This window comes from Tuber melanosporum (assembly GCF_000151645.1).
Source record: "Tuber melanosporum whole genome shotgun sequence assembly, scaffold_6, strain Mel28".
Classification (NCBI taxonomy): Eukaryota; Fungi; Ascomycota; class Pezizomycetes; order Pezizales; family Tuberaceae; genus Tuber; species Tuber melanosporum.
In genome coordinates, this window is record NW_003299106.1 from 482059 (window position 1) to 508013 (window position 25955).

General features: G+C 47.9%; 4 protein-coding genes; 2 read left to right on the plus strand and 2 right to left on the minus strand.

The window, feature by feature from the left end:
• Positions 1-13: 13 nt before the first annotated feature.
• GSTUM_00009644001 (uncharacterized protein) lies at positions 14-2878 on the plus strand (the record flags this gene model as incomplete). XM_002840832.2 has 4 exons in its annotated part: positions 14-702; positions 775-966; positions 1078-1117; positions 1229-2878. The coding sequence occupies exons 1-4, from the start codon at positions 68-70 to the stop codon at positions 2876-2878; spliced, it is 2517 nt and encodes an 838-aa protein (XP_002840878.1). The 5' UTR covers positions 14-67.
• Positions 2879-11481: 8603 nt separating this feature from the next.
• Positions 11482-14636, minus strand: GSTUM_00009646001 (uncharacterized protein). XM_002840833.2 has 5 exons: positions 14451-14636; positions 13482-14384; positions 13374-13397; positions 12948-13292; positions 11482-12886 (listed from the first exon to the last, which is right to left on the minus strand). The coding sequence occupies exons 1-5, from the start codon at positions 14589-14591 to the stop codon at positions 12725-12727; spliced, it is 1575 nt and encodes a 524-aa protein (XP_002840879.1). The 5' UTR covers positions 14592-14636; the 3' UTR covers positions 11482-12724.
• A 356-nt stretch (positions 14637-14992) lies between these two features.
• On the plus strand, positions 14993-16017 carry GSTUM_00009647001 (uncharacterized protein; the record flags this gene model as incomplete). XM_002840834.2 has 3 exons in its annotated part: positions 14993-15158; positions 15211-15903; positions 15951-16017. Exons 1-3 carry the CDS (start codon positions 15040-15042, stop codon positions 16015-16017), a joined length of 879 nt encoding a protein of 292 aa, XP_002840880.1. The 5' UTR covers positions 14993-15039.
• A 4-nt stretch (positions 16018-16021) lies between these two features.
• On the minus strand, positions 16022-20739 carry GSTUM_00009648001 (uncharacterized protein; the record flags this gene model as incomplete). XM_002840835.2 has 2 exons in its annotated part: positions 16022-19715; positions 19773-20739. The coding sequence occupies 2 exons, from the start codon at positions 20737-20739 to the stop codon at positions 17221-17223; spliced, it is 3462 nt and encodes a 1153-aa protein (XP_002840881.1). The 3' UTR covers positions 16022-17220.
• Between the last annotated feature and the right edge of the window lie 5216 nt (positions 20740-25955).

Sequence of the window (25955 nt, forward strand, 5' to 3'; positions counted from 1 at the left end):
TCTCAATTGTCCCCGAGCTCACAACAATTTGGCGAACCACTAACGTGAACCAATATTAATTGCGGCGATGCGACACCGCGCTTCCTCCCCCACAGGGAGTGAATTCGAACTCGACATCTCCCACGCCCTCGCTGATGCAGATTTCCTAGGCTCGGATTGCGGGAACCCCACTACAGCCGCTTCAAAATCCGCCAGCAACCTATCAGAAATCAATGACATTCTTGAGGTAAGCGACGACAGTGATGGCGATCAAGCCTTCATCGCCGCCCAGCAAGCCGCGTCAAACCGCAAAGGTGGCTCGACGATAAAATGCAAATCCATCAAAAAAGGCGGCGGTTTCCAATCCATGGGACTAAACATGACTCTTCTCAAGGCGATCACCAGAAAGGGTTTCTCTGTTCCTACACCTATTCAGAGAAAAACTATACCTTTAGTGCTTGATGGGGTGGACGTGGTTGGTATGGCAAGGACAGGTAGTGGGAAGACTGCGGCGTTCGTCATACCCATGGTTGAGAGGTTGAAGACACATAGCGTTAGGGTTGGGATGAGGGCGCTTGTACTGTCGCCGAGTAGAGAGTTGGCGCTGCAGACTATGAAGGTTGTTAAGGAGTTTGGGAGAGGTACGGATTTGAAGGTTGTGCTGTTGGTTGGAGGGGATAGTCTAGAAGAGCAGTTTGGGTATATGGCTGGGAATCCGGATATGTGTGTCCTCTCTCTTCTTTTTTGCCCCCCCATTAATCCCTGAGACCTTTATATCTGATTGGTGAATTACAGTGTTATTGCGACGCCTGGACGATTTATGCACTTGAAAGTTGAGATGGAACTGGATCTTAGGTCTGTTCAATATGTTGTTTTCGATGAAGCGGACCGTCTATTCGAAATGGGTTTCTCGGCACAATTGACGGAGATTTTGCATTCATTACCGTCTAATCGCCAAACGCTACTTTTCTCCGCTACACTTCCGAAGTCACTTGTCGAATTTGCGAAGGCCGGCTTGCAAGAGCCGAGCCTAATTCGATTGGATGCAGACTCCAAGGTTTCTCGGGACCTTCAGAACGCATTTTTCACGGTTAAGAGTAGCGAGAAGGAGGGCGCTTTATTACATCTCTTACAAGATGTAATTCAGATTCCTAAGGGTGCTCCCCCCAAGGATAAATACACTGCAGCTGACGCCTCTGACGAGGAAGATAATGAGGGAGAGAAATATAAAAAAGGCAAAAAGAGAAAGCGCACACATCAATTTCATGAAACTGCCTCAACTCATTCCACAATCGTATTCGCCGCAACCAAGCATCACGTGGAGTACCTCGCGCAGTTGATTTCCCAGGCTGGGTTCCAGGTTTCATATGTTTATGGTACACTCGACCAAGTTGCGCGTAGGAATCAAGTTGCTCGCTTTCGCACTGGGGATACATCAATATTGGTCGTTACGGATGTAGCAGCAAGGGGAATTGATATCCCCCTGTTATCAAACGTGATCAACTACGACTTCCCACCGCAGCCAAAGGTTTTCGTGCATCGTGTTGGAAGAACCGCAAGAGCCGGAAGGCGGGGATGGGCATATAGTTTTGTCAGGGCCGAAGATGCGCCTTACCTCCTTGATTTACAGTTATTCTTGGGAAAGAAGCTTGTCCTTTCAAAGAGCGGTTCCGCAGAGGGCTTTGATTTTGCTTCTGATATTATTGTTGGGAGTTTGCTCCAGGACTCGGTCGAACGGTGCATGGAGTGGGTCAACATGCTCTTATCGAAAGATACTGAGCTCGCGAACTTGAAGGGCGTTAGCGCGAAGGGTGAAAAGCTTTACCAGAAGACCAAAACCGCTGCGTCGGTGGAATCATTTAAACGTGCCCGGGAGATCGTTGCACAAAAAGGATGGTCAACCACTAATCCGCTGTTCGCGGATAATGCCAACAATGCGGAAGTAGAAAGAGCGAAGATGCTGACCCGTGTAACCAATTTCCGGCCCTCAGAAACCATCTTCGAAATCGGCCAGCGAGGGTTAAACAAGTCCGCCGCAGCAGCAGTACTGAAAACCCGCCGTGCAAAGATCAAAATCAACCCCAGTAAGAGAAGGGGTGGCGCTAACCTCTCGGACGATGACGAAGACACGATTGAACCTACTGCTAACGACGGTGACCGCGATACAGAAGGAATAGAAGCAAACATGGACTCAGCTTCAGACGCAGACCTAGATTCAACCTTCATAAAGCCCGCTAACCGCCGAGCCAAGAAAAAGGCGAAAATGAACAACTTCATAGATACAGAGCACTACATGTCATACGCCCCCAGCACCTCCCTGGCAGAAGACCGTGGATACAGCGTATCCTCCTCCTTCGCGGAAGCGGCCAGAAACGCAACCATGGATCTGACAAACGACGATGGCGGGAAGGGCTTCGCAGAAGCCCACAGAGCGAAGGGGACGCGCTGGGACAAGAAAGCAAAAAAGTACGTCCAGCGCGCAAACGATGAAGACGGGTCCAAAGGCGCAAAAATGATCATCGGCGAATCGGGCCAGAAAATCGCCGCTTCTTTCAAGTCTGGCCGCTTCTCCGCGTGGAAGTTGGCTCACAAGGTCGGTAAGCTAGCGCGTGTCGGTGAGATGGAGGACAGGAGCCGGTTCAGCGGGCCTGGGCGTGGGGGGAAGATGGGTGGGAGATTTGGTGGGAGAATGTTCCATAAGGGTGTTCAGGCTCCCAAGGCCGCGGATAAGGCGAGGGATGACTACCATGTACGGAAAAAGAGGTTTGATGAAGCGAAGGAGAAGGGGTTGGTTAAGGGGGCGGTGAAGAGTGAGATCAAGACTAAGGAGCAGATTAGGAAAGAGGTGAAGTTGAAGAATCGGAGGAGGGAGAAGAGCAATCTGCCGTCAAGGCGGTAGTGACGATTTTTTACATTGCTTATGTTCGATATGTATAGTAGTTGGGGCCAGAACTCTTTTCTTATGGTAACTCTTTTCTTATGGTACTGCACCGGCGCGCAGATTGGTAGCCCCCAATGCTGTCGCACGCTACTATGATACCGGTACTCTAAAATACATTGAGAATCTTCACACCCACTTGTTAAACCAAAGCAGCGTTGCCTGTGGCACCTACCACTTAACGGTCGAGACCCCCAAAACTCCGATAGCCCAGGGGCCCGGGGCTTCGGGGATATGACCACCGCTAAAACTAGACGGAAGTTGACCCTGAAAAACTTTTTCAGAGATCACATCTCAATTGAGTCTGGTCACTTATCATGCCTAAACCGCAAGTCCCTAATCGAAGCGGGATGCATCATCTCTAGGTACTATGGCAATGCAGCAGATGTTTGCTAAATTATCCTATATGATAAGCCAGACGTCATGTTGTAGTGACTTTTGTCTAGCCTCTGGTGGTGACTTTGGTTGGGGTATTTGCTTACAGGTATATATTGTCACTTGGCACTACTGTATCATATATAATGACACTACGAGAGGTCACGTACGAGAAGCCGGAGCTTGATTGTATTGAGAAATAAACACCTGCTCTGTGGTACATGATGGCTGATGAGGAGAATAGAGCTCCTGGGCTCCTGCTAATTGCACAGGGGACTAATCCGTTCCCGAAATCTTACCCACTGACTGCGACTGGTAGGGAGGTCGATTTGGGTCCTTTTCGACCGAGTTTAAGAACAAATGTCCGTCCACGTTACTGCCCACTAATCGGTCGGTGAGAACGAGACCCCTTTGGGTTTTAAAGGAAATAATGGCAGTCGGAGTCGGGGTATCGATGATGAAGGGAAGGGTAAGTTTGGCTGAGGCAAGCACAGGACTTGGACAGACGCCGTGCGTTCACAACTATATAACATAAGGAGCACTACAGTATTCATGGCTTAGGATAATCCTGTTCGGAGCACTGCGCCCAAATCCATGTCAGCTCTTATACGGCAGCCTGTCGAGTGATTGTATATGATGAGGGTTTTAAACGATCGAACTCAAGTTTCATTCATCCTTGCGACCGACTGACTCAGGATTATCGGGGAAGGGGTGCGCTTGATGAAAGCCCTTAAGTTTAAGTTAGAGTGTGGTGCACTGGGGTAGCCAACCCCAGTACTGTAGCACACGCAGTTCAGGGAGGATATATCGTGGACTGGAAGAGAGCTGGTTTGGCTCATATTTCGGGAGTATGATACCTCTACCAAGTTTTTAGAGAAAGATCCAAACTTCTGACGAAAGTGTCGGTGTGGTCGGAAATAACACACCCCTAGTCGCATACCGAGAGAACTTTGTAGCTTATGACACGAGTCCTATGGGAATGATACTTGTATTCCTAATATTTTATCCATAGTATCTATAGAATAATTTTGACCTTGATGCCTTATGTGACAAGTCATTTAGTGCGCAGTTTGTGTGATAGATAAGCCCGGAGTGATGTGTGCTGCCTCTTCCTCCCAATCCGGTAGCCTGAATAAAAGCGGGAACTTTGGGTGGGTCATCGGTATCGTACCATCCTCAAACATCGTGCAGTGGGACCCCGCTTTCCTCCTGCCCTCAGGAACTATCCACCGAACCTCCTCAATACTCTGTCCCATCCATCCATCCATCCTCAACACTCCAAGCGGGAGAGGGAAAAATATGTCTCGATATCTTAACGCCAGTATTAGCTCTTTCAATGTCTCGAGTCATACCGTTGCCGACGATCGGTCTAAAATCCTGCCCTGGTTATCTCCCCTAGAACCCAGGCTACGGGATCAGGACGTTCGAATCCGCCGGGTCGACAACATTGGAGGCTGGCTTCTTGAAACGAATGGATTTAGAAGCTGGTGTGATAGTAGTGGGGGAGTTGGGTCGGATAGAAGCGGGACATTGTTTTGCTACTGCGATCCGGGAGTCGGCAAGATCTATATCAGGTAAGAGAAGCGGTTCTTGAAGTGAAAAAAGGTTTTTTTTTTTTCTGACACGCCGAGATGCTAGCTCCCTAGTGACAAACACCTTGTGCGATCGGGCTAGAGGGCAAAATTTTGCGGCTGCATGTTTTTACTTTGACTTCGCCCTCCAGAAGGAACAGACCCCGGCGAGTATACTGGGTTCCCCGTTGAAACAGCTCGTTGGGGAGCTGGATAAGATACCGGAAGAAATCGTCAAGGTTTTTCGTGACCGGAAAAAGGTCATTGGTGGACAGAAGCTACGACTTCCCGAAGATGCGAAGATGTTCCAGACTATCTCGGCCTCGCAACAGAACTTTATTTGCATTGACGCTCTTGACGAATATGTCCCTGAGCATCGACTCGAGCTTCTAGATTCGCTAAGAGAGATTGTCCTGAGGTCGCCAGGGACTCGAATTTTTCTGAACGGAAGACCCTATATCCTAGATGATGCCGAGAAGCGCCTTGCTGGAAGAGCAACGTTTCTAATATAAAGGCCAGCAAAGATGATATCATCCGATACATCTGTGCGAGGTCGACTATGAACACAACACCCGAAGTGATGGACAGTAGTCTTGAGTCAGATATTTTGGAAGATATTCCCGAAACAATTTCGGAAATGTAAGTAAGAGCAAGGATGTTAGGAAACCTACTTTTAATTATCCGCTGGCTGATGTATACCTAGATTTCTACTTGTTTCCTCGAATTTCGGGGCAATCCTCAAAGAAGCAACTATCTATCTACCGCAGGCGACAAAAGCTCAGTGATGCCGGGTCGGCAAACAAGGATAATAAGTTATATTGAAGTGAATGATGAATTGCCTAAGTTTGGAGGATGTGCACGGTGCGGCGCTGGAGGAATAAAGGCTCGGGCCAATGAGAAAGCAAAACTTGGGACGGCGACTCCCATGTAGGTATCTCATTCGTAGCGGCCGTTACAGGTGGATGCACTCTGCCACGCTCTGGCAGTCGAAGTTGGATCTATGGATCTCAGTACCGACGATGTTCCTTGGATATGGCACTGCTACTCTGCCGCCAAAGACTTGTCGTGGGTAAAGAAGCTTCGGCTGCCCGCTTGATCCACTTTACCCTCCAAGAGTATCTTTCCACGCATCCAGACCTTTTCGGCAGAGCACAGTCGACTATCGCAGAAACCTGTTTGACCTATCTGAATTTCCAGCATATCAAGGACCTATCGCTCATATGCCATACTACCTTTCAAGAAAATCCCTTTCTGCAGCATTTCTTCTGTATTGGGGATTCCATGCGAGACAGCCTTCAAATGGCACGATATTTCTTGCCAGGCGCTCTTGAAACAGCACGAGAATTGCATACCCTCTAGTTTACTTTTGGACCAAGTGACCGGCCACTACTATCTTACAGCCCTTATGCTGTTCACTGAAATACATCTTTCTTCGGAACTGTTGAAGCTGTGGCTGCTTTGATAAAGATGGAGGGTTGTGGAATCGACCGAACATATTGGGCTGCACGCCACTCATACGGGCTTTTAGGAATTGGTACGAAGTGTGGTAAAGCTACTTATAGAACGGAAAGATGCCTGCCCTGACGTACCGGATCGGGTGCACAACCGAGCGCAACTCTCGTGGGCTGCAGGCAAGGGATATGAGGGGGCAGTAAGGTCATTGTTGGGACAGTATGAGGTCAATCCCGGCATGCCAGACAACTGCGGTCGAATACCATCTCGTGGGCTGATGAGAAGGGAGGTGAGGAGTGGTGAAGCTACTACTGGAACGGGGAAATGTCGACCCCAACAGGGAAGACACAGTTTATTGCCCAGCACCGCTCTCTTGGGCTAGTTACAAGGGGTGTGAAGGGGTGGCGAGACTGTTGCTAGGGCGAGAAGACGTTAATCCCGATAGGCCAGACAACTTCGACCGAACACCGCTCAGCGGGCTGCTGGGAAGGGGTGTAAAGGAGCAGTGGAGCTGCTATTGGAACGGCACGATGCCAACCAACAAACTAGATCATTGTGGTAAGATACCACTCTTGTTCACTACTGAAACGAGATCTGAGGGAGTGGTGAAGATACTGCTGGAACGTGAAGATGTCGACTCCGACAAACCAGACGACTGCGACGAACACCACTCTCGTTCGCAGCTAGAGACGGAGATGAGGTAGTGTTGAAGCTACTGCTGGGACGAGAGGATATCGACCCTTACAAGTCAAGTATGGGGCCAAACGCCACTCTCCTAGCCACTATTATTAGGCGTGAGGAGTGATGGTGTTATTACAGCGTGGAAAGTTGCAAACCCTAGCGCTCTTTCCGGCCGGGGAGGCACAGTCTTTCTTACCACCTTCGATTCGAAGATGAATATGGCACGTTTCCGCAATAACCCATTGGAAACTCCCTTGTTATCTACCGATGTTATCGAGCGGGGGGTTTACAATACTCGAGTAGTTGTCACTATTAAAAAGAAAAAATCGGGAATGGGAACGGGGTATATTATGACTTGTACTGTGTTTTTATTGTCCAGGGACAAAATTAACTAGCTCTCAACGGCAATGGCAACGCTCCCCTCCTCATCACCCCGCTCCCTCAATACTTCCTAAAGAAATTACTCTACACCAACCAAAACCAAACCAATTTACTTAAATTTTTTTTTCAATAAACTATGCCTCCTATTCTTCACAGTCATGCCAAACAGCCTATTCCTTCCAAGCACCTTTCTGAGTTTACAAGGGGACGAATTCTCGGGTTACGCGAGTCTCAGATGACAAATCATCAAATTTCCCACTACCTTGACATTCCTCTCAGTACTGTTAAAAGCACATTTGCAAAGAGAGATCAAGAGGGCAAGGAGAATGAAGGTAGAGGAAGACATCCTAAAACTACCAAGTTGCAGGATGATGCTATGGTAGAGGAAGCTCTCAAAAATCGCCATACCAGCTACTCTGAGATTGCTGAGAGAGTGGCTCCCAATGTTTCTGCTAAGACTGTGAAGAGAAGACTTGCACAAAAGCTTCTTAAAAAGTGGATGGCACAAGAGAGGGTTCATTTGGATGAGGACCTAGCTCAAAAGAGATTGGAATAGGCATTAGCCCATAGGAATTAGACAAGGCAGATGTGGAGAAGGAAGGCAATGTGGGAGGTTGATGTAGCTGTGGAGAGGGGAGGAGGAAAGAGAAGAAAATGGGTATTTAGATGTCCAAAAGAAAAGTGGAATAAGGATTGTGTTGAACCTACTGCTAGGAAAGGAGAGAGAAAGATTAGTCAGATGATGACTGGTTGTTTCTATGGTCAAACTCATGGTCTTTTTTTACCTGTTTTTCCTAATCCTACTTCTGCTGGAGGTGGAGTGACTGGAAAGTTAATTATTGATGTTTATGATCAATATGACTTTCCAGGAATATGGGAGGATATCAAGGAGCATGTTGGAGAGGAAGAGGTATTTTTGATCATTGACAATGCTAAGACTCACTTGCCTTTCAGGAGATGACTCAGGAGAAATGGAATTTCTCTGATGGAAATTCCTCCCTATTCGCCAGACCTCAATCCAATTGAAAATGTTTGGTCTCTGGTGAAAGACAAGCTTCATAAGCACTATCCTGAGCTGTTTCTCCTGAAGGGCCCTGTCAATGAGATCAAAAAAATTATAGAGGAGGCTATCACTCATTGTTGAGAACTTCTGGACCCAAAGGTTTTTGATACTTTGGCAGGATCAATGGTAGATAGGGTGGAAGCAATGATTAAGGCTAATGGATGGTATACTAAATATTAATTTCTACTATGTATTTATATTTTTTAATTTTCTTTTGGGTTTTCATGATAGTGGGTTGGTGGGAGAGTGTGGTTGTCATCACTGAAGATTTTCCGGCCGTTAACAGCTAGTTAATTTTGTCCCTGGACAATACATTTAACTTGGTGGAGGTTTTTCAGTTGCACATTCTTCTATTTCGTGTACAGTCGTGTCTGAAAAGTCTACGTAGCCCTCTTGGCAACGCCACAACCATCTATCACCTCAATACCACCCCCTCTACCATGGTACCACCACATTCTCAAACCCCTAAAGAAGACCAGAAATGGGAAATCTATGCCCCATATAAACATACTGATATGGGGTATGGTAAAATTTCAAAGCTTATAAACCTCTCCAAGTCAACTGTTTCAACAGTGGTCAAAAATGCGAAATCCAGAGATGGAAACACCCTTGATGCCCCCAGATCTAGCAGACCAACCAAGATTACTGATACTAAAAGGTAAGTAATTCTTGGTATTATCGATGCTGAGCCTCATTTAGCACTAAGAGACATTACTCACAAAGCCAATATTGGTCTAGGAAAAGATACTGTTAGCAAGATATGCAAAGAAGCTGGTTTTAAGCTTAGGATACCTAGGAAAAAGTGTAACCGGTACGGGTACTCGGTTATTGGTTTTGTTTTATGTTTTATTTTAAGTATCATTTGATACTTAGTTTATTTTAAGTATCGTTTGATACTTGGTTTTGTTTTATGTTTTGTTTTAAGTATCGCTTTGATACTTAATTAGTTTCACCAAAGTGTATCGATTGATACCTTTGATTAGTTTTGTTCATGCTAGACATGAATAGATTTTTGTATTTAAAGACCGCCTGTTTCTACGACAGAAAAGGCAGACTTCGACAAACAGTATTTCAATATACTTGGTTGAACGGTTACTTCTTTGTTTCTCAGTACACCTCCAAAGCCTTCTTTAGTTCTCAGCTCTCAACTCCTCTCTGGAAGAGCAGACCACCTGCTAACTATCGTATCCATTACTGATAACGTGATTAGCACCTTGCGAACACATTACAAAAAGCCTTTTTGGAGAAAAGGACAGAAGGAGAAGAGAAAGGAGTTTGCTAGGGTCAGGAGAAACTGGATAAGAGCTTGGAAATGGGTTGTTTCTGTGGATGAGGCTACAATTGAAGATAATCCAAATCCAGTGGGAAGGAAGGTCAGACTTAGACTAGGTGAAGAGTTGGAAGAAAAGAATTTGAAGTCTAGCTTTAAGTCAGGACACACCAATATAGGTGTATATACTATAATGATACATGGAGGAAGGACTGAGTTGATTCTTGTGAGAAAGAGGAGTGAGGAGGTGTAACAATCCCTCTCTGGATGGTTAGTTCTTGGCGACAGGGAATGATACTTCTCTTTCTGTCTTCTTCTTTCTTTGTCTTACGATAGCTCTAGGCCTCTGCCTACGTTACCGATAGTACAAGCCCTTTGTCTTCTATCGGGAACGCCTATCGTAAGCTTTCTCTAGCTCGTCTTCGTGAAGGACTTTTCTTGGCATAACAATAACGGTGCAATAAAGATAAAGATCGTAAAGATGTCTTATATTCGGTTAAAGTAATAAGTAGGAAAAGTACTTAGAACAAAGCGTGAAGAACCTATCTTCCTCGGCTGCCTCAGCCTCCTTATATCGTGTTCTTCCCGCCCCTAGTCATGTGACCTAAAGTGATCACATGTGCGAAACCAAATCATAACAAACTAGTCATATGACCAAAGTGATCACAAACTCAAAACCCATGACCTCGTAACAAGGTTATGTGCAAAAACTCATAAACCAATTATAACGCAATAAATAAGTCATATGACTCGACTGAGTCATATGGGCGAAACCCAAGACCTCATAACGAGGTCATGTGCAAAACATAAATCATATGCGCAAGGCTTACCCGCAAGGCACACTCGTAAGGTATATTCGCCAAGTGCACGTCCCATGATTCATACTTGAGCCATGTGCGAAAGCATCACAAATCCCACACATAACAAATCATATAACCCAAATGGGTCATATGCGTAATACAATAACATACTTGTGACTCATAACCATGTGTCACATGAAAACCTTTTCCATGCCAAGCCACATTCATGATAGGAGGAAAGAACCAGCATAAGAGACAGGTTGATCTCAATACCCACCAATATGCAACTGAGATCTACCAGCCATACCTTATCCCCTTCATAGAAGGGGTAAATAGGGTTTCTGAAACCATCTATATGGCTGCTGATAATGCATCATGGCACAATGGAGCAGAAAAAAAATAATTGCAGGAGGACTGTAGATATCAGAGATTGGCTTGGCCTCCCAACTCACCATATCTCAACCCTATTGAGAATGCCTGGGTAATTCTCAAAAAAGCCCTCAGAAAGCGATTCTCCAAGGTTGAGAGAAGGCTCCATAGTTCTGCTGAGTTATTTCAGGCAGCAAAGGAAGAGTGGGACCTCATTCCCCAAGGAACATTTGATGGGTGGATTCAGAGAATGCTGGAGAGAATTCAGGCTGTATTGGATGCAGATGGTAGCCATACAAAATGGTAGCATTAGGAAACTTTTATTTTCTATTTCTACTTTCATCTATTTTAAAATTGTACTCATATGATTTTTTTGGTGCAGTTAATATCATTATTTGTGGTAGTAGTGCCGTTGCCGTGAGGGGTACGTAGACTTTTCAGACACGACTGTACCTTGCATTACCGAAAACGGGACTCCTAATTTTTCAAAAAAGGGACCCTACGCAAAAATTCTTCAAAAACTACGTGTTAAAGGGAGATTTAACTCTCCTTAATACATTCAAAAAACTTTTCTCTTGTGAGTGATAGATGTTTGTCGAGTGTTTTCTCATTAGACTACTACAATGGATATGATTGAATGCAACTTACAGCTTTTGAATGCTTCTAGCGATGCTATTGGACACCGCAGAAACTTCCATCATATGATACCTGCGCAATCTCAAAACCTCTCCCTCCCTCCCTTAAACCTATGATACCTCTTGTTTGGCACGATGCACAGCAGCCTAACACACTACCCGGAACCTAAGTAAAGAGAACGCACCCCAAGAAAACGTTGCCGAAGAAATAACACTCTTAGACTAATCAACGATATCAAACATTCAAACATGCTAGGGGAAGAAAAGAAAAGAAAGAAAAAGACTCAATTTTTTGGAATCCGATACTGCACCAACACTGATTCTCCTTGAGGCCAGCGTGAAAACCCAACCCAACCCTTCAACCCTAAGATGCCAATAGCCCATATCATCAGCCGTAGCCCCAGATCGTGCAGATTAGATAGTCTATCTACCGCGAGTTGTCCCGAGTGGGTTCTCGCAGCTCCCTCCACAGGACACATCGGACGATGGCACAGGTGATTTCTCACGATAGTGGTTGCCCCCCCCCCACACACGCGAGATATGGTAGCACAGAGTCCGACTCGAGATTGATGGGACCAATAGATAAAGTAGGGTATCATACGTAGTTCCTTTCTTTCGGCAGAGTATCGTAAGTGGAGATGTGGTTTCGTCGCTAGAGGACGCGGGTATTGGCGCAGGCCCATGGAAGCATTGGGTGTTGGCGAGAGGTAGATTTCCCTCCTTTCTTTCTTTTCCTTTCTTCCTTCCTTCCATACAACCATGATAATGGTCAATATTTTACGTATCATATAAGAACGCCGAGCGGTATATGGGGTTCAAGTGCTAGCACACCCTGTGGGTAAACGGATATACTCCAATTAGTCACCAACTACCATGATCACAAAAGCTCACCCACTCACTCGATGAGAACCCCACATCCACATCTCAAGAATTTAAAAGAGAGCGCCCTGATAGAAACGGAATTATGATATAATTTTTATCCCCCACTCATCAAGAAGGATCCAAATACAGGAGAGAGTGCATTAAAAAAAAAAGGAAAGGAAAGGAAAGGAAAGGAAAGGAAAGGAAAATCATGATGGTATACAAGATCGCAAGCCACCTCCCCCTTCATCTGCCACCCGCTTCCATCATTGAGTGGTCTCCGCTACCAAATTTCCAAATTGGCACCGTTGGCGTCGAGTGGGGGGGAAGAAAATAAGAGGAAAAAAAATCACATATAATTTGCTCTCGACCGCTTACTTCCTCCGGGCGAAGAATCTCGCTCTTGTAGTCCGTGTTTGGTACCGGCTTTCTCACCTGCGGCTTTAACAAACGCTTCAACACCAAATGGGTCCGCGGCGTCTTTTTCGAATTGGACGGGGCCGTCACGGGCCTACTCATTATTCGTTAGTAAAAGTCAAACTTAGTAGAGTAACGGGGTTTGGAGGGCTAACCTCAGCGTCAGCAGCACCTCTGAACCCCTGTTGCGCTTTCCCAAGGACTTCAAATCGAGAATTCCTCTTTATTCTGTCCATCTCGCTGCGGGCAGTGTCCTCGTCGTCGTCGTCGACACTGACTTTTGGCCTGTAGATGCTGTTCGCTGCTTCCTGCGCTGCAAAGAGCGGTTTATCGTACGGCTGATCCTCGTTGAAGCCGGAGCCCGCGCCAAAGGCAGATGACTGATTGAACAATCTTGAATCCCACATCGTTTCTTGACTCTGTGTCGGCTTCGCGAGACCCAGTGCTATCTTCTCACCAATATCGCGCCCCTGCTCCCTAGCTAACATTTGCATTTTCCGCTCGGAACCCATGTTCTTCATTCGCTGCTGACGTTCCTCTTCCTGCCGACGTTCGCGACGCATCTTCTCGCGCTCACGCACTGCCTCATCGTCTGACCTAGAATCCTCAGACGAACTACGGGATCGTGAGCGGGATCTGTCGTCTCGCGAGCCGTCTGACGATCTTGAGCGGGAGCGGCCCCGCGAAACAGTGTGAGCGGCCTCCCTGGCCTTCTGTGCCAACATTCGCAGGTGCTCTTCTTTCTGTGATTTCTCCTTCTCGGCTAATTTTTGCTGCATTAATGCCCGCTGTTTGATCTCTTCTCTTGCATGCCGGTCGGCGGTGAAGAGCGCTTCGGCAAACTGTGCAAATTTGTCGTTAATGGTAACGTCCTGGAGTCCGCGGCCGTCGGCTGCTAGACGTTTATCAAGCGGGACTGTGTATCCCTTAGGGTTCTTCCAATTCGAGACTGGGGGTGGAATAGTCCATGCTTCCTGATCTGCTGCCGTCAGTTTCCGCGGAGGTGAGTGCATGACAGGGGGAGGTGGGGACGGAGGTCCTCGGGGGATCTTCTTGTGCTTGAATTTCGGTGGTTCCATAGGGTCCTGCTGTCGTTCCACAATCTTGATGATCTTGTCGCTGCGCTTGGTCGTGTCACCGAGTTGATTTGACGGTGTATAGCGGACATACTGAGCGTCCTTTCTGTTCGTCCCCTTGACATTCTTCGGCTTCTGAGCGGCCACGGCACCCGAAACTAACCTTGCCAATGCCTGCCTTGTCTTCTCCGTTGTAGCCGCTACATCCTCTTCCGAGGGCCTCTCTAATGAAATCTCGCCCACGTCTGCGCGCTGGCGGAGGGGGATAAGATCTTTGAATGACGCGTGTACTATTCGCTTATCATTATGGCCTTGTCGGGCAATTGCATCGTACTTCACTTTCCCTTCATTGTCGACCTGGAGAGTAAGAGCTTTACTAGTTCCCGACCTTTTGCGACCCATGTCGAGCGGGTATTGTGCCATCGGAACCTCGGGAAAGGCACCTCCATCCCCGAAGTCGTCTGCTGATCGAGGTCGCCATGCTGATCGCCGACCGTATGGGGGCGGACCAGTTCTCTAGAAGTATCAACATTAGTCTCCCCGGTTGAGATGAAAAAGAAGCACTGTAGAGCGGAAGTTTACCTTAAGAATTAAGCCCTGTTGGTCAGGGTCACCCCCCCCGAGCACTCGTGCAGTGGGTTTCCGGCTGGCTGTAACATCTTCCTCGGCGGAATATTTGGGAGCTGGGAGCGCTTTTGACAGACCTGCGGCGAGAGATGTCATGACGAAGGAGCGTGATGTGGTCTGGGGAAGATTGGTTTTGGTTTTGGACGGAAATTCATGATACCAAAGTTGTAGCTAGCGATTTCTTGGCTGATTAAATGGCGGTGCGCCAAGGGTTTATCCCCTAATTTTGCGCCACAGACCTGGAGTTCGTGCCACAGAAAGTATGATAGCAAAAAATATTCGAGAATAGAATCGAATATTGGGAGAATAGGACTTGAGAAAATTACAGTAATGAGCCCACCGCCACTACTCCTTTCGCTCACATTGTTGACGGAAATCTAGTTTAGATGTCGAGCATTTCCCAACTTAGCTAGCAAAAGAGAGCCTATGACCAACGCTCCCTTGCTTTAAATTCACGTCGAGAGTCGCGTCTTCCAAGTAATCATGCTCCAAATTCTGCATAACCACCGTCAAATTCTTCAAACATTCTCATAATATCACCACAATGTCTACACAAGCAAACACCGGGATTCCCTTCTCATACTCCCAGTCACAATCTCCCATTCGTCTACTGGAGCTCCCGCCAGCTCTCCTGTCACTCGTTACCTCTCATTCACCACCGATGTGCGCCCCTCTCTCCACTCCCTTCAATTCCAAGACTAACACTCGCCCCAAGAATCCAAATAAAAGCGGCCCCAACACCCGCAAATACCACCGGCCCCCGAGGATCAGGGGACCACGCGGTCCTCTGTACTCCAACGCAGACCTTCTCCCTCCGACACGTCCATTGCTCAAATTCAATCCTCCTCATCCAGCCTTCGGAGCCCCCGCCTCCAAGTCCAGTTGAAGACGAGCAGCAGCAGGCCTTTCCTCTCACATCTACGGGGTTGAAGGCGGTCGCCACGGCTGGTTCCTGGTTGGAATTAATTCCCGTGACCCCAGACTGCGCAAGCATTCTACGAGAAAAGATACCAGTATACCATGGATGGACAGACAATCATCCGGTGCCTCCGGCAATGGAGGAACCAATATCTAGAGCTCGACTGCTCGACTCCATACCCGTCAGTGACGCGGAGTTTTCTATTGCTTGGGATGCGCTTCTTGCGTTTGAGACGGATAGTGGTGAGGCTTTTCGTCCTTCGGCAGCAGCAATTCTAAAGGCGATCTCCGAAATCAATACCTCGGCTACTGCAGAATCATTTTCGCTCTCTACGCCTTCGGGATTTACGGTTTCCGCTATTCTTGGGATGCTGGATGATGTAGAGATGCCCGCTGGTCTTGTCATGGCGGTGATTGGGGGTATGTGCGATCGGGTAGAAGAGAGCATGGACGACAACGCCTGGCGATTAAACACAGATAAATGCTGTGTGTTCGTTGGAGATGTATTACTGCAAGACTGGATAGACCAAATCAAAGCTCAGGAAATTGGGGCGCGTCGATTGAACGCAGCAACTTTGATCACAGAATCCGCCTTCATGGCTAAATGGAAAGCCGCTGTGCCAGAGGAGTGCACAAGCAAATGTGAATTGGACTCAATTAAGGTATGTACCATGCCCTCCTCCCGAGTGCCAATGACCTAAACCTTCGTAGGGCTGGCACACACTCCTAGCCGGAACCACCGTTCCCTTCACACCATCCGGAGATGCAGAACCTAGAGCCGCTGCAGGATCATCCACAACATCATCAGCCCCTGCAAAAAACACGGCCCCCGCAAAGAAGAATTGGCATGAAAAGCTAGGGAAGAAGCGATGAGCATCCACCTACCATATCTGTAACTGCCGCACATGTAACATAACAGCGCATAGCATAGAAATCATACCCATCCTAGAATAAACTTCCCTTTCTCAAGCACACCTAACTATAAACCCCCCCCTCCACAACTACTTCGCCGCTACCCCGCCCTTGACGTTGTCTCCCTCCTCCCCTCCTTCATCATCATCCTCACCATACTTCTCCTCCTCAACCGTACCCCCACCCTTTTCCTCCTCCATCTTCGCGGTAAGATATCTATTCACCTCATTCTGCAATCCCACCACCGCACCGCGGAGTTCTGCCAGCGCGGCAGACTTATCGGATGTTTCTGGGAGTGTTTTGATGATTGTGTGGGGGGCGGCGGGGGTGAGGGGGGATACATAGGTCGCTATTAGGGTCGGCATTGTGGGCTCTGTCCAGCCCGAGCCGAGCTGTTCCAGGCAGTGGAGGAGGAGGAAGTATGTAAGCGATGCGATGTACGTGATAGGAACGTGGGGAGCCGTGGATGTTGCAGATGTTGTGGGCAAGTCGATGGTGGAATGGTGGGTGGGACTATGATGTATCGTTCAAAAAGGGATCCGCCAGCCGCCAAGCCAGGATCATTACCGGCCGAAAAAAGGTCCCAGTCTAGACCAAAGCAAACACAGCTTGAGTAGTGCGTAGACTATGATAGGAAGATAATTTGCGCATCAATCAAACAGAGACTAGACACTTTACGCATGAGAAACTTTAACTAATCGCGGGTACACTCTAGCACCGGGCTGAGAAAAGTCAATCGTATTAGACTTGCAGATTACGCGAGACAAGAAAAAAAGAATAATAAAAAGGCCACTGCTTAGAGGAACCTCCTACTAACACTACCGTACCCACCGAAAACCCGTCAATCACCACCATAAGCATTGAAACAAGCCATAATACTGCTGCCACCACTACCTTACCATCCTTTCCCTTTCCCTTTCCCTTTCCCTTTCCCTGTCGCTTTCCCTTTCCCTATCGCTTGATTCTGTCCATCATCGTTCTCAAAGGCGCTTATGATCCCCCTGCATTCCTCCTCCTTCATGCTCAACTGGATTGCCATTTCAAGGTCCTCCTCCTCAGTCCTTGAAGTATGACGCTGCCTTTTGTCTCTTCCCTTTTCTGTGATCCCACTGATGCTCGGCCATTCTCTTTCTGCACCGGGCCGTCCACCAGGAGTTGCAAAATCAGAACTCCTGTTTGAATTGGTGTGATGTGGGGTAGAGCGTCTTTGATGACCTGGGCCAGCAACGACAGGGCTCGGAGGAACTTCGCGATCCGGATATTCGGATGCGTCCCCCCAAATCCCTGAATCCAGTGTGTCACCAGGTACGGCTGGAGTTTCCATCCATGCTCTCTCTAAACTCAGCCTTAACGCTTGAGCTAACTCTAAGTCTTCAATCTCCTCCTTAGTATCCTCAACCCCCCGAGTGGTCCTATGGCTACTTGTTGCGCCGCTCGAGTCTCTAGGCGTAATAGTGTTGCTGTTATTCCCACTCTCAATACTACCACCACCCTCAATTTCATAGGTTTCCATACTGATCATCCTAGCATATTCCAACATCTCTTCTTCACTGAGCGCTGCCCACCCACTGCTTATTCCATACCGTTTCTCCAGCTCAGTCCGTTCTTTATTCTCGCGCTCGCGCTCCTTAAGAAGGTTTTTGGAATCCGATTTGATGATGCCCTTAATGTCACCTCTATCGCTGGATGGTGTACCACAGACCCTACCACCAACTCTTGGCTTCCTTGATCGCTTCGGGGTGTTTGACCCTGAGGAGGAAGAGAAACACCAGTGTCTGATGTGTGTGCCTAAGGCAACCGCTCCGCGAAGGCGAGTCGGATCAGGATCAAGAACTAGGCATCGGGCTGCAAACTGGTTATCCCCAAGAGCATCATTACCAAGGCCCAATGTTGCTGCGTCTGCTTGTGCTAATCTTCGGCGTGCGCGAGTCGAAAATCTAGAATGAATGCTTCTCACAGGTGAATAAGTGGAAGCCAGAAGATCCCAAGCTTGAACGAGCCCGTCGTTTCCTCCATGAACAAGATAAAGCGATGAGAGGGCCAACGTTGAAATTCGGGGTGAATCAGTCCGGACCACTCTTTGTGGCAACAAACTAATGGATGGCGTGCCATCGCCACCGGTGGATGGTGCTTGGTGCCGAATGTTCCAAATGAAGACATCTCCCATATTGGTACCAACTGCAAATAACCTTGCATTTCCACCAGGCACATCTGCAGTTATTCCAGGATCTTCACCGGGGGAAAGCAAGGCGAGGTTGGAAATATCAATTGCTAAAGCGGTAACCATGCCAACATTCTCATCTCCAAACAAAAAGTCTGTAGCAACCCATTTTTCGAGGCGCTCGCAGAGTTGAGACGACTGCACCAAAGCTTCAATTGTTCCTACTTTCTCGGAGGACTGTGACTGTGACTCTCCACCAAACACAGATCTTGAGGTTGTCCCGGCACCGGTCCCTTCCGGGGTGCTAGTCATCACCTCACGTACGAATTCTTCAGCCCCGATATTGGGTGTGTAAGACAAGTGATATCTGATAAGTTTTGATGTTTGCTCATTACCCGTGGATGGCCGATTGGAACTTCTTTTCCTTCCAAGGATAATGTTAGTACCGGGCCAATCCAACTCAATAAACCAGTCCATCCCCCAACCCTCCCAGAGTTGCTTCAATCGGGTGTACTCGATATCAAGCAGCAATTCTTTTTCTTCAATTTCCTTTTTCCCCATACCCTCCCTGGCTATAGTTTTTGAGGGTGGTTGAAAAATCGAGCTGTGGACTACGGTCGGTATACGAGCGGTTTGGGGAATAATTTCCCAACCAACTTTGGGGTCTGCAAGATAATAAATCTCGCCTAGCGCATTGACAATAAACGCCCAAATACTTTTTTGCCTCTTTCTCTTGACTGAATAGTCCTCGTCCACTTTGATTGAGACGATCGGTATACCTGGACATATACAAAACATCTTGGTAGGGGTAACTCGGTACTCCTTACCAAAACTTAGTCCGTATATTGAGACAAAGCCCCTGCTGTTGCCGATCATGACCCCAACCTGGCCTTCAGACGTTCCAAGGACACCGCCTGTCCGCTTTTTTGTAATCCATACCGCAGTTATAGCGGGCTCGAGACAACGAGATGCCACTTGGTCTTGTCGGAGGAAGAACCCCTGCTCAGAAGCACACCGATAGGGAGATGAGTATGGGTGCACGTAGCACTTTCCATTGGGCACATTCTCGCCATACACCCAACCAACATCCTCAGAAAGATCCATAACTCCCACGGTATCCATATCTGTAGCGACGTCAAAGCCTGCAGCTCCCAGAACGGGCTGATGCAAGTCAGGCCTAGATGGTGTTCCAAGCATTGCCGCAGCTAACGGAGGTCGCTCAACTTTCCCTATACCGGAGTTAGCATCCCCGCCGGTGAATATCCAATACTACGAGCATCCCCTACCGACAGTGGCATCACTTGCCGTGACAGTTATAGTATCAAGTGATGCATGTAACAGCCTCACACCCCTTGGTGAGAAACCTGCCGCAATATGGCTCACACTCATTGGGCTAGTCAACGCATTATAAGTTATAACGACGCTTCCTTGAGAGTTTTTGCTCATGGGGTTTGAATGACTTGCAGATTTATGGGGTTTCCCTTTCACAAGGTCCCTTAAAAGGCGAGTGCGAAGGATGTACTCCTTTCTCCAAAGATCACCGGCGCTCCCTCCAGCCGACAATCGAGTAAAGAATCGGCGATCTTGGGACGAGGAAAAAGCGGCAGATTCATGAAGATCTGAGGAACTTTGATCAAGTGATGTAGTAGGGAAATGCCTAGAAAATGCGGATCGCCATGCGTCGGGAGACGAAATGAGGGAGTGGAAGCGGCGAGATACGAGAGACGCTACAAGTAGTGTTTGTGGATCAAGGAATGACAAAGAGTGGATAAGAACCTCTGTAGATATATCTAGGGTTAGACCAGAGTTTTGGGCAAACAAGAGAATTGAGGCGGTACCATTCGGAAATCTAGAGATTGGGCTATCGAGTCTGCCTTGCCAATTGGTCTTTTTAACATGAAACCCAGTGCCACGATTAGGTGGTGAGGTACCCCTCGCTTCATACTGGCTGATTATGTCTTTTTTCCGCTTTGATGGGGAGATTGTATCCCAATCACCCTTAGGATGTGTCATATCCCCCAGGCCATTGGAATTAGAACTCATCCCAGTATCTTCTGCCTCATCGTTACCTGCCCGTTCGCCGCCAATTCCACGAACGCCGCCTGCGCCGGCTCCCTGGGAGAGATCGTCGAGAGAAGGAGGGGCTGTTGAGAAGCTGTGTATGCCATGTTGAGCGGTAGGGGCTCGCGAAGTTGGAAGAGGTTCTGTGGACGGTGCTGTATCTTGAAAAGCCTGTGTGTGTTCGGTTTGCATAAAACGGGGATCGGGAAACAGGAGAGAAAGAGGATTTGACTTTTTTTCAGCAGATAAAAAAAGTCAGGATTGTGGGGTCAAAAAAAAAAAAAAAAAAAAAGGGAGTATACGGGCGTAACAGTTCTTCAGGATAGACTGGTGGAGGACGATGATCTTGCGGAGGAAAGAAAGGGGGGAGATGGAATTTAGCGAGTGAAAAGGAAAAGAAAAAAAAAACTCGTACTGTACGAGTACAGTGCGAGAAGCGGTGTTGGGAGAGGGGTGACCCTTGCGCTTCGATTTTCTCGATTGGCAGAGGGCAATCAACCGACTGCTTGAAGTTTGGAATCACGATAGATTCAATATTCGCATGCAACCCATCTGTAACAAGGGAGATTACTGTGCTATCAATTCCCCTCCAGAACAATTGACATCATAGGGAAATCTCACAAGGAAGAATTATAGCTGGACGCCAAAAATTCTGTTGGCCAAGTTGAGAGATATGATACCGACTCTTTTTGGCGAGGTAAACAATAAGATCTAGACCTGATCCATCAGACACGGCGATAAATAAAGTGAATCCCTAGAAAGTCTGGAAAGCCGCACTCTTTGGAATCCGCTTGTTGTCCTACCGTAGTAAACAATGCTGTCGCGGTGATACCGGCCGGGGGCCGCTAGCTGCGAAACTCCCTTGGTACTTGTGGTGCCGGTATCATTTTGTTTGGAAAATACAAATCTGCGAAAACTCCGGTGACTTCCCCATCCGCCAACGAGTGATTCCCTACGAGGGTTACCACAGTACTAGAATACTGAGGCATCGAGAACTTCTTCATCTCTAGACACGGCCTACGAGCATGTGGTGTTAAGGGCTAAGAGAAGTCCAACAACCTCCGAAAGGGCGGAGACACCGTTGGAACCCCCATCTTGTCCCCGGTACTTCACCCAATCTCACTCGTCGAATCAAGGAATTCCTGATATGCCACCGAATAAGACGGTGCCGGTATTGGCCCCAAATCACCATTGACTGTGCTTAGCGGTATCCGCGAATTGGATCACTGAATTATACCGGTAGATGATAGGGGATCTTGAGGAAAACACTTTCGGAATCCTTCCCAGCCCCCTCTTTGCCATCAGCATCGGGTTACAGATGCATCCAAGTCCCACAAGCACAACGGGAAAACACGTGGAACCTTCCACTTGTAGGGATCGAGTAATGGGTGCGGATCACGCTGCGTAAAAATCAAGAGTGGGAGAAGAGATGAGTTGGGATGGGATGGGGTACGGCATGTGTGAGGGGTATCACCAGGAGTACAGTACAAGACGAGTACCGGCACCGGTACTGCAATAAGCTGAACCGTCGCGAGGGATGTCCGCACTGCAGTCATCACAATCCACCGCTCATGCGTGGGCAAAGTGGAGAAGCGTGCCGCTCATATGATATGATACCTCTACAAGTTACAACTATCCACCGGATGCGTTGCCAAGATTACCCGTCGGCCCTTCAAACATGACCCCGGTATAAGTTCATACTTGAATGGTGAAAGTGGATTCCCCAACCACTTGAGCGCATACTTGTATGTGCTCGTACTAGTAGTACGTGGAGATCCGAAGTAGTCTACAGTACTGGTATGGTATGATGAGAGGATTTGGGCAAAGGATGGGGGGACTCTCTTGAATCTCATGAGTACCGGTAAGTCGGACATCACTCCTTTCGTTTGAAAATGGTCATGCATTGGGCCGGTAAGAAAGTATGAAAGTATGATGTACGTGTATGGATTTGCCCTGTTGGCTGGGTTATGGTAAGCCCTTATTTGCGGGTGTAAATAATAACGCATGGAAAGAGCCATATGGTATCACACTACACTCGAACAAGCCGTGGAGCACACAGTAAACAGAATTTCGATAATGCACGACACCGGTGATCTGGTATGGAGCTTTTAATTGGACTCCCAGGTCGTCGGATATTAAAGTCCGGGCTTTCGGAAGGGGCGGTACCCCGCCACGCTGATTGTGAGCCATGTCTCTCACTCTTCCTATGATATCTTTTTATTTTTCCACCCTCCACCTCCCCCCGCACCGTCAACTATGGTTCTGAATTTTGAACGTTTTAACATGCTCCCGTAGTTTTGCACATACTTCACGGTTTAAATCAATGCCGCCCAGATATGCCATGATTTGTTTCGGTTTTAAGTAGGGGTACCGGTACATAGACTCGTGTTGAGAACACCTTCCCGTGCCAAGTGAAGGTTCAGCGGGGATATGCTTGTGTGTGTGGTGCAGTGGACGAGGGTTGTGTTTCATCGCTACGAGGATGTGGCGGAACAGGAAGAACAACGAAACCTCAAAGAAGCTATGTGCATCCAAAAGCTACCTCGTCCAGGAGGGTGTGAGGCTGTACTACTCGTAGTATGATGGACAGCGAAAAAATAGGAAAATAAAAGAAAATACCAAAATTTACTGTGATGGCAGCTGAAGCAGGCTCCGTAAGTGCAGCACAGAACAATGCGGCTGCACGAGCATTGATTGATCCTCACCCCCGGATTAACCCTACAGTTTGCCTCTGGCAAGGGATCTTGTGGGCCCTTTTTAAAAGGACGCCGTCGCTCCTTTTCTTGCTAAACAGTTCTAAAACTGTTCAGCGCATTTTTTTTCCCCTCTGCGATTCCTTTGACTGAGCTCTGTCTACCGTGACCGGCCGTCTCATCTTTAAAGGAGATTTACATAGTTACGCCTGGGAGATCCGACTATGCAGAAGGCTTCAGCCCAAGCGGGGTAGTAAGCTATTCACTTCCATTCTCCTCCACAATCTCTTTTTTCGATAACACGCCGAATGTACCAATTTCAACTAAACCCCTCGCACCCTATCCCACAGTATTAACATCGGCACTGGTACAATTGCCAGACCTAACAAATTCACGAGGCTCTTCTGCTTAGACATTGGGCAACTGGCAATCCAGACGCCTGCTGGCAAAAGCAAGTAGGAAGAAGACAAGCACGGGCCTCCAGGTCGATCAGGTTCCCTCCCACCAACCCCGGCTCGAAAAAGCAAAATCGGAAAAGCAAGGACCTCCCCGTCCCGCAAGCGAAAGAGATCCCATCAATTTGTTCCCTGATTCATAGCAGTTTATAAGAATCGGTTCTCCCACCAGGTTTTTTTTTTTGTTTGAAAGTCTATAGCGAGAGAAAAAAGGACAGCTTGGGGGTCTGAGAAACGGCTTTGTGGATTTGTATGTTCCACCTACAGCATTCATGGTTCCACAGCCTCACTCATTCGAGGCATCAACGTCCTCTCGCGAATCAAACGCGCGAAAGGCAAGTGTTCAGTCACTGCCAAAACCTCCATCAACGTTCACCTGCCGAGGCGGTCGCCGTTACCACGGCGACGAATCGATACACTATTTCCTCCCCTGCGACGTGCAGGAGTTAAGTCGACAGTCACTTTTCCACGAAGTGCAGCGCGAGGTGTACGGCGGATACCACTGCGCGGAGTTCCCCGATGATGCTATTCCAAGCAAGGTGTTAGAAATTGGCTGCGGGACGGCTATTTGGAGTGCCAGCGTTGCCGATAGCTTCGCGGCCCGGGGGAGACCAGATGTGCAATTCGTCGGCTTGGACATAGTCCCGGTGTACCCTGACATGCACGGCGTGAACTTCACTTTTGTGCAGCACAATTTCCAGAATCTCCCGCTGCCATTCCCTGATGGTGAATTCGATTTTGTTTTCTGCCGGGAGATTTCCATGGTGACACCTGTTAGTGATATATTCAGGTCTCAAATAGCGGATTGCGTGCGGGTGTTAAAACCAGGGGGGACTCTCGAGTTACAATGCTGTGAGTGATATCGATATGCGCCATGTAGCCTTTCTATTAGGGTCGGTCGCTAATATTCATAAAACTTTAGCCGACTATTCAATCCGCTCTCTCCAGCGCACAGCAGTCCCCTTCACCCCCGGCTCGAGTGCCTACGTGATGACTTCCGCTACCCAATTTTCCACGTCTGCCGAAAACCCCTTCGTCACGGCCTGGAACGAAAGGATTACGAAAGCATTGACAAAATATCAGTTCTCACCAGTTCCCTGCACCCTTGCGGGCCCTCAGCTGTTGATGGAGGATGGCATAATCGGCGTACGCACAAAACGTGTGGCCCTACCGTTGGATGAGATATGGTGGGAAAGCTCACCAAACTCCGATGATCCTCGACGAAAGCGAACCAGCGTAGAATCTACTAGCACTGTCGACAGCAAGAACCGTAAGAACAGTCTATCAGTGCACCGGCGGTCATCCACGTCAGTTGGCTCAAACCAATCTCAGTCGCTACAATCACCACTCTCGGGAGAGGAGAAGGCTGTCCGCGAGCTTGCACGGCTGACATTCGCCCAGCTAATAGAGTCACTCGAGCCAATCCTTCGTGAAACAAATAGCATCGCAATGGACGACTGGGACAGGTGGTACAAGGACCTAATGGCAAACTTCTTCCAGCACGGTGGCCTGCAGGGCGGTGAATGTGTCGAGTTTGGGAGCTGGTGGGGTCAAAAGGCTCCAAAGGCGTAGGACATTTTGCTTTTTTCCTCGGACGAAAAAAGGTTTCTGGTTGTTTTGTGGGTTTGGTATAGGCGTTTTGACTTTATGGTACGTTTTCAGAGGGGTTTTGGTGTACCGGTGGTAAAAAGTGCCCGTTTCTGGATTGGTATTGGCGGTCTCTTTTTTATCGGTGTCTACTAGCGTAGCTTGTTAAAGGAAACGGTGTTTTCGTTTAGTTTTTTGTTATGATATCTTGCGATGTAGCTTTTTTTCTTTACTATGGCGGAGTGATGTTTGATGATCAGCCGTGAACTTTGGGTGTTGTTTTGGTGTAAGAATTAGTATGGTTCCCCACAATAGCGATATCTCGACCTGTGATACGCAACCAGAAAAAATTGGGTCTCACCAAAAATGATATTCTCAGCCACAGCCACCTCAGGCTGATTATTCCTCTCCGAAAATTGATAGACCATATGACCGTCTATAGATATGCTCGAGCATATACGCTTGGGGATTGTGATTGGCGATTAGATTGATGCCCCTGGAACAGGGAAAGATGTAAGTGTGTGCTAATCGGTACTGAGGAAATTCTGGTGGCCTGGTGAAAATTTTTTCCAGCGAGGAAGGGAGGTCATGGGGCTGTTTGTGGTTGTATTTTTGTTGGAGCTATGATATCTATATTAAAATTGATAACAAGGATGTAGCGGATGTCGAACTG

Excerpts from the sequence above, each read along its gene's own strand:
- GSTUM_00009646001 (XM_002840833.2), bottom strand. The coding sequence starts at position 14,591 with ATGACATCTCTCGCCGCAGGTCTGTCAAAAGCGCTCCCAGCTCCCAAA. Across the intron at positions 14,385-14,450 it reads AACAGGGCTTAATTCTTAAG|AGAACTGGTCCGCCCCCATA; the intron begins GTAAACTTCCGC and ends TGATACTTCTAG. Across the intron at positions 13,398-13,481 it reads CCAGGGAGGCCGCTCACACT|GATTCTAGGTCAGACGATGA; the intron begins GTTTCGCGGGGC and ends AGTTCGTCTGAG.